Raw genomic sequence first — 6967 nt, forward strand, 5'->3', positions numbered from 1 at the left:
ACGCCTGCTGCACACCTTGGTGTTCCCTCAAACCACCTCCCCAAGTACTCGTCTATTCACTCTTAGCGCTGTAAGCTCATACTGCACCACTTGACTCTGAATCGGGCCCGCTCCCATACATCCACACGCAGTACTGCCTACAGTACACCCCGTCCGACCCTGCTGGTAACTTTGGCCCGGATCACACTTGATCACGGTGAAGTGGGAAAGCGTAACAGATTGGGGAAAGCCTGCTCCTGATCCGTGCTGGTCCATTGCAAGTTCGTTGCAATGTTCATTGCAAAACAAGTAGTGTATGTACATTGATCATCGCAGAGGTCCCCTGGCCGCCTTGCCATTGGCTAGATCAAGAGCTCGAGCTGGTCTCATTCAACCTCTCCTCTGCACTACTACTACAAGACCAGTACGGTACCACATAGCACCTACCACCACACAAAGACTTTGCACTCTACTATGCAGTATGCGTTCCGGATACGGATGCCCTGCCCCGGAGCGTGAAGCAGCCTCGATGATTGTCTCAACATACAAGCCAATCGTTCATGGTTACGCTTTAAGGCTTGGATTTGCTCCCAGTCCAGAAACAGCACCGGGGGTCTATTTTTCGATTACCAGTGGTGCGATATTGCTACCCGGCGGGACCTGTGCCTGGCCCTGCTCACTCAAGTGGGCCTGGGATCTACCAGCTCGGCTCCATGTACTATGCAGTAAGTTTCCCTGGCCCAAACGCCACCAATGCTGTAAGTGATGTGAGTGAGCATCATCAAGCTCGTGCTATGCTAGTGGCAGGAGAGAGTCTCCTGCATACTACCGGTAGTCACAGGAGGTCAATCGTCACACACGAAAGTGCTGGGCAAGGCAGCCATACCAAGCTTGCCACTGCATATACCGTAGGTTACCTAGGAGAGAGACGGAACTCCTAGAGGGCAAGGCAAAGGCAAAGGCAAAGGCAAGACATATTACGACCTGGCAACGATGAGTGGTAGGCGGGACTCGTACCCAATGCCACCCATAATCCCACTCATTAATGAAACTTCCGTGCCAGCCGGGATGTGTACTTTATTTATGCACGCCAGTCATGTATCCCCATGCGCCATTTTTCTGGTACCGGTACCTTTCCAAAAGTACCTTTGCGAAAGTACACCTACTTTTGCAGTCACGCTGTCTTGTCCTTTTTTTTCCTGATCGGCTTTGTTTTTCTGGCCCTCTCTCGTCCGCGAAATCACCCAGCGGCTTAGCGTCACACAAAACCGACGCATGTCCCAAGCCTGCGCTTTTCTCTTCCTCTCTGTTCTGGTCCTACCAGCCGGCCCCCTTACTTCAGTCGAGAAATGGGTCGGTCTACGATCCCGGGTCTATCTGTATCATTCACTGTATCATTCACCCTTACAATCGAGACGCGTACTCTACAGACCCAGGAGACGCATTGCTGGCGGTAATGCGCTGGATGGATCTTACAGGCCGTGTCTTTCTAAGATAGCTCCTTGGGTCATCATGGCCATGTCACCACTGGGAAGCACTGCTGACAGCAGCTGGAGAGGCTGAAGCCTTTGGTCTGGGCACAGCTCTCCTCTCTACCACTCTGTTTGCATGCAGGCACCTGCACGACAAGTCTCTGCCCAGCTCCTTCGATGCAGACTTATCTTACCGCCTCTCTGTGTCGGCCAATACTACAGTACCTGCACAGTCTCAGACTGACCAGGCTTGCGATGATTTCCATGCTGCGTTTGGCATGGAGCCCATCTCACACCTACCTGGTGATACGCGAAGCAAACGCATGGGAGCGAGCCAGTACGGCATATTGCCCAATGTAGACTATAACGTGTGATCAATCGTGTTTTTGCACTGTGCGCGTGCTCGCCTGATGCAGCAGAGCTCCGTCTCGCCTGACTCCACACATGGCCGAAATAGCACGGCAAAAGTCGCAAGCTCTCGACAGCTTGGGTCCACACCATGACGCGATCGAGATAACGATGTCATGTCTATGTCCGTCCGGGAGACGCAAGGAAACCTACTAAGCCACTTCGTACGTAAATTTGAGATAACGCACACATGATCAAATGGGCATTTTGAAATGCTCAAATTTTTTATTTTTTTTTGGATCTGTTTCGGGTCCGTCTGTACGCACATCCGAGCTTTAACAGCCAGGGCATATCACGTGTACTTCAGAGACGGCGACGCATCGGTGGTCAGAGCTCCCTTCTTAGCGTGTTCCATGTGTGCCTCGATGATGCCAATGAGCCAAAAGGCATCTTATTTTCGGGACCAATTGCAAATTGGCATTTGGCACGTACGGACGCGACCAAGGCGGCGGTACTTGAAACGCCCTATCTAAACCAACCTTCCTGTACCTGCGTCGGCTATCTTAAGTGTGTAGCCAGAGAGCGATAACCTCCGTTGTAGTTGTCTTGGACGGAGTCGCTGCGAGATAGTGAACTGGTACGAAGCGGCTCTCTTTGTAAACCAAGCTATTTCCAGTGGGCAGCTTCTCCAATCACTCAGTATCCCGAAGGCATGAGTATCGTGTAAGGCCCCACAGGGCCAGCATATGCAGCGTCGGGCTCGATAGAACGGCTTTCCAAAAACCCCATGTGTGTCCTTTGACTCGTGATGTACCCTTATACGACAAGTTCCCAGAGCCGTCGTAGTAGGATGCTTCGCAGCCGGCGAATCCTTCGAGTACGCCTCCAAAGGCACCTGGAAAAGACATCTTGAGAGTCCAAATTGACCGACGAATACAGTCGTTTACGCCGATTTTCAGGCACCGTTACTCGGGATCCAAGACCATCTCTCGCAGCTCAGCATCGCTCGCCCAGTCGACGCCGCTGCCCGCAATTACAGCACTCGCGGTTCCCTTCATGACCTTCCACCGTTGCCGGCTCACCTTGAGCTCCCGCTCCAGACGCTCGATCTCTGCTTTTGCGTGCTGATCCTCGATGGCGTCCTCCTTTTCTCGATTTGCTTCCTCGGCCAGCCGAAGCACCTCTGATGCCAACTCGACGTTCTTGCGGCTGACACGCAGACTTTCACTTTCAACTTCCGTGATTCGATCCAGCACTCCTCGCAGTTCTGTGGACAGCTGAGCGACTGATACAGAAGCCAAGTCACGCTCCTCGACTAGGGGGAGAAGATCGCTAGAGAATAATTAGATTCTCTGCTAGCAGAGCATGTGTGTATAATGGTCGCTTACCGGTCGATCGGAGAAGCATGCGTGCTGTTATGAACCGCCTTGAGAATGGGATTGGCGATCATCACACTGTCCAAGACGCCATTGCGCAAGTTGTAGTTTGCGCTGGACTCAAGCAGCTCATCCTGCGCTTGCTTGACATCGTCTTCTGAGACTTCATGCTGGGGTTCTGGATTCTGATTAGATTCTGAGGCACGCTCGTACCACTCAAACTTACCGTCGTAATCCTGCTGTGCCTTCATCAAGGCAATCTGAAGTTGTAAATCGCGAAGTTGATCGTAAAGCTCCAGGACTCGCTTCTCGGTATTAGATAGGAGCAACGGTCCATCTTCTTGGGCTGAAGTCGCGCCAGCGTCCGGCATCGTGGTGTCTGTGTCCATGGTAGCAGTCGCAAGACAAAATCTTTCATAAATTCACAGGGCTGAGTAGCAGAAGAGACGCGATGATAGTCCGTAGCCTGATGCTCAATCTCGGTTCATAACTTCGTTTTACAGCCAATACATCTCTGTCCACCAGATCGCGACTTCCTGGAAGACCGCGTTCATGAATGAGGCTTGCCGCATTGTGGCGTGCACTAAGGTCAACTCCGGAAAGTGTGGCTAGTGCATCTCCTTGATCCGCTTGTCAAATCTGCCCAATGAGACAGCCGTGCGTCACGAGGCAGCAGTCAATGATACCCTGTGAGCCTTGCAGCTGATGCCCATGCTCGCTGGAAGCTCGCCCACTGAGCAGTCACGCACCACCGCACACACCGAATGCCTGTCCATAGCAGATACGGCGATTGCGGTTCGACAACGGGTTTGCCTGCCACCGGTAGGATCCTAAGAGTCGACTTCTTTCTTTCGAGCCGCTGCCGCCTGTGACTTAGCCTTAACTTTCGAACCCTCGCATCCTTTTGTTTGGATACCTCGACTACCTGTAACAAGTCACATATCTCTTCCCGTCTTTGCCGTCGGACTGAGAGGGGCGATGTATCACGATGGCGACACAGGTGTTGATAGCCCACACGGGCCAACGCCTCCAGATAGACACATCGCAGTTCAGCTCGTATGTGCTTGTCCCGTTCGCCATGATTTCAGTCCGCCATGTGGGCGCCTGGGATCGCACTGCTAATCACCCGTCCCAGACTCGATGACTTCAAAGCCTCGGTTTCCCGCCAGAGCTCGATCCCTGTGCAGTGTATCATTGCGCTCACGCCGCAGGGGAAGCCCCTCAAGCTGCAGACAATCCAGACGGAGGTTCGTTGGCTTTAACATATCTAGAGACGCTTAAATAGCTGTGTGCTGACAAACCATGGTGCGAACAGAAGGAGGTCTATGTCTATGACATGCGCGTTATCCAGCCTACATCGCCGGGAACCTCATCAGCGATTAACGTCGAGATCGGCATGCCGAAGCGGTACAGTATCTCAAACCCTCCGAATTCCATCGACGACACACGGTCACTGCAGTCATGGCAGGAGCTCTTCAAGACCCGGCGGGCTTGGGCTTTGCGAGTGGTGGAAGACTCGTCGCTGATGGCCCAGGCCTCGCAAGAGCGCTATGGTGAGATGGATGTCATGATGCGCTGCCTGGATGCCGCCGTCGCCAACTTGGAGGCCGTTGTGAAGGGCTTGGAGCCCAAATATGAGGAGGTGAAGAAGTGGGTTGGCCCGGCACTAGAAGACTACAACGCCCTAGCCACAGGTTGGGAGAACTACCTAAGCCTCGCGCGGAGCATCCCCATATCCGCAGATATGGTGAAATTCATGACGGGACGCAGTGTCAACGTCAAGGGGAGACCTTCTCGCCAGGCGACTCTGGAGGACCTGGTGGAGCTAGAGACTGCGAAGAAGGCCGGCCGTCTCGCTCCAGGAGCACTGCGCAAGTTCAACACGCGAGTGGCGGACCTCGACAAAGCCGCCACACGCATGTTTCAAGGCTGCCAGGATCTGACGAGGGAGTTTGAGCGTACGGTGGCCCGATCTGCCATGTCGCACGATGGTGAAGCTTTTCAGCTGCTCCAGGACATTGAAGCTGTAGCCAAGAAGATCGACACGGACTATCAGACAACCCTCGAGTACTCCAATTCGACCCGTGATGTTCTCCAGGCTTCCAAGGTAGCAGCAAACCACACCGAACGTCTACTACCCAGCATACGCAATCGAGCTCTTGAGATGGATGAGATGTTGCAATACGCTACGCAATCTCGCAATGCCCTTGCCGTCGAGTCGGTAGACTTTATGCGGACGATTACAGAAATCACAACCTTGAGCACCAACGTCAAAACTCAAATCAACGTTGTCAATCAGGAAGAAGACCTAGCGACCTTTGATTATCTTAGATTGATCCAGCAGGTACCATACATGTATGCTTCTTTCGTTGTTGAAGCCGTGAAGCGGAAAGAGTGGTTCGACAAAGTCAGGACTGACTCCACGACTCTGGCGAATGAGATGGCACTATTTCAAGATGAAGAGATCAAAAGACGGCGGAAATGGCAGAAAACAGTCGGTAATGCGTACGGGCCCGAGGAGCCGGCCCCTGACAGCACTGTGCCTGGGCTGGAGGTGAATCTGCAAGGCGAAGAAGAGGAATGGCCTACAATGTCCAAGAAGGACCTTGAGGACTTCTATACGCTATTGCAACATCAGAGGGCCGAGCAGGAGCTTATCGACGACATCGGAAAACTGATATCCGAACTGAGCTCGCCGACCAAGCAACAATCAAAACGACTGAAGGCATTCAAGAATGGCAGCGTTCATGAAGCAGCCCTAGGAAGGAGTGGTCTTCTCATTCGGGGCGATGACGACGTTCTCCGAACTGTTCAGGATGAGAAAATCAAGCTTGAAAGCAAGCTAAGAACTGCTGAGAGCCGCGTCCGCCGGCTCGAAGACCTTCTTCATCGGCAAGGCCAGGCATCTCGTCCTAGCTTGGGCAATCTGTTCCAGCCTTCCAGCCAGCAGCTATCAGAGAGGAACGATTCTACCATTTCTGTGAAGTCCCCGCGCACTTCTGATGATCGTCGACGATCCTCTGATGGTACCGAGGGGCTTCTGCATCGCATCCACAAGCTCGAGGGCGAGCTCCATGCTGAGAAAGAACGCTCCGCTATTTTCGAGAAGGATCTGACTACTCGGACCACCCAACACAATGACATCAAGGGCCAGATAGAGGAGGTGAAGTCAACAAAGAATGATCTCTTGGAGAACATGGAAGCCCTCAAGAACGAGTTTAACGAAGAAAGAAAGTCACTTGAGAATGAGATCAAGCGGCTTCAAGCTCGTCTCGAAGACACTGAGGAGGAAATTGAGCACTTCGGCGAGTCTAGAGAGAACGAAAAAGCCAACTACGACGAGCGCGTGCATTTCCTTGAGGAAGAGCTCGAGAAAGTGACCAAGGACCGAGGTGACGAGTTCCTCAAAACTCAAGGCCAAGTCGATTTCTTGCGGAACGAGTCTCGTTTACAGAGAGAACGAGTTGATATACTTGAAAAGCAGCTACTTGCCGCTCAAGAAGAGACGAAGACACTAACAAAGAAGCTTGAGCTTGCTGATGAAGCTGGAGAAACTCAGCTTAGGACGCTGAGAGAGCTTCATAGTATACTATCTCCACAAGACAGCGTGCCAAAGGATCTCAGTGACCTGATTGAAAGCGTTACTAGTAGATCCGCCGATGTTCTAGCCAAGATTCAAGATGTTGAAGGCGATGTCTCGCTTCTCAAGTCTGACCTAGACCTAGCCCAGAACACAGTCAAAGACCTTCGAGGCGAGGTAGCTTCCACGAAGGAGAACCTTTCGAAGGAAGA

General features: G+C 52.6%; 1 protein-coding gene across 1 annotated transcript; it reads right to left on the reverse strand.

Moving 5' to 3' along the window:
- Nucleotides 1-2764: 2764 nt before the first annotated feature.
- On the reverse strand, nucleotides 2765-3546 carry UCRPA7_2041 (hypothetical protein; the record flags this gene model as incomplete). The annotated part of the gene is made up of 3 exons (XM_007914617.1): nucleotides 2765-3131; nucleotides 3188-3353; nucleotides 3402-3546. 3 exons carry the CDS (start codon nucleotides 3544-3546, stop codon nucleotides 2765-2767), a joined length of 678 nt encoding a protein of 225 aa, XP_007912808.1.
- Between the last annotated feature and the right edge of the window lie 3421 nt (nucleotides 3547-6967).

Source organism: Phaeoacremonium minimum (assembly GCF_000392275.1).
Source record: "Phaeoacremonium minimum UCRPA7 unplaced genomic scaffold PA7_03_scaffold_146, whole genome shotgun sequence".
Taxonomy (NCBI): domain Eukaryota; kingdom Fungi; phylum Ascomycota; class Sordariomycetes; order Togniniales; family Togniniaceae; genus Phaeoacremonium; species Phaeoacremonium minimum.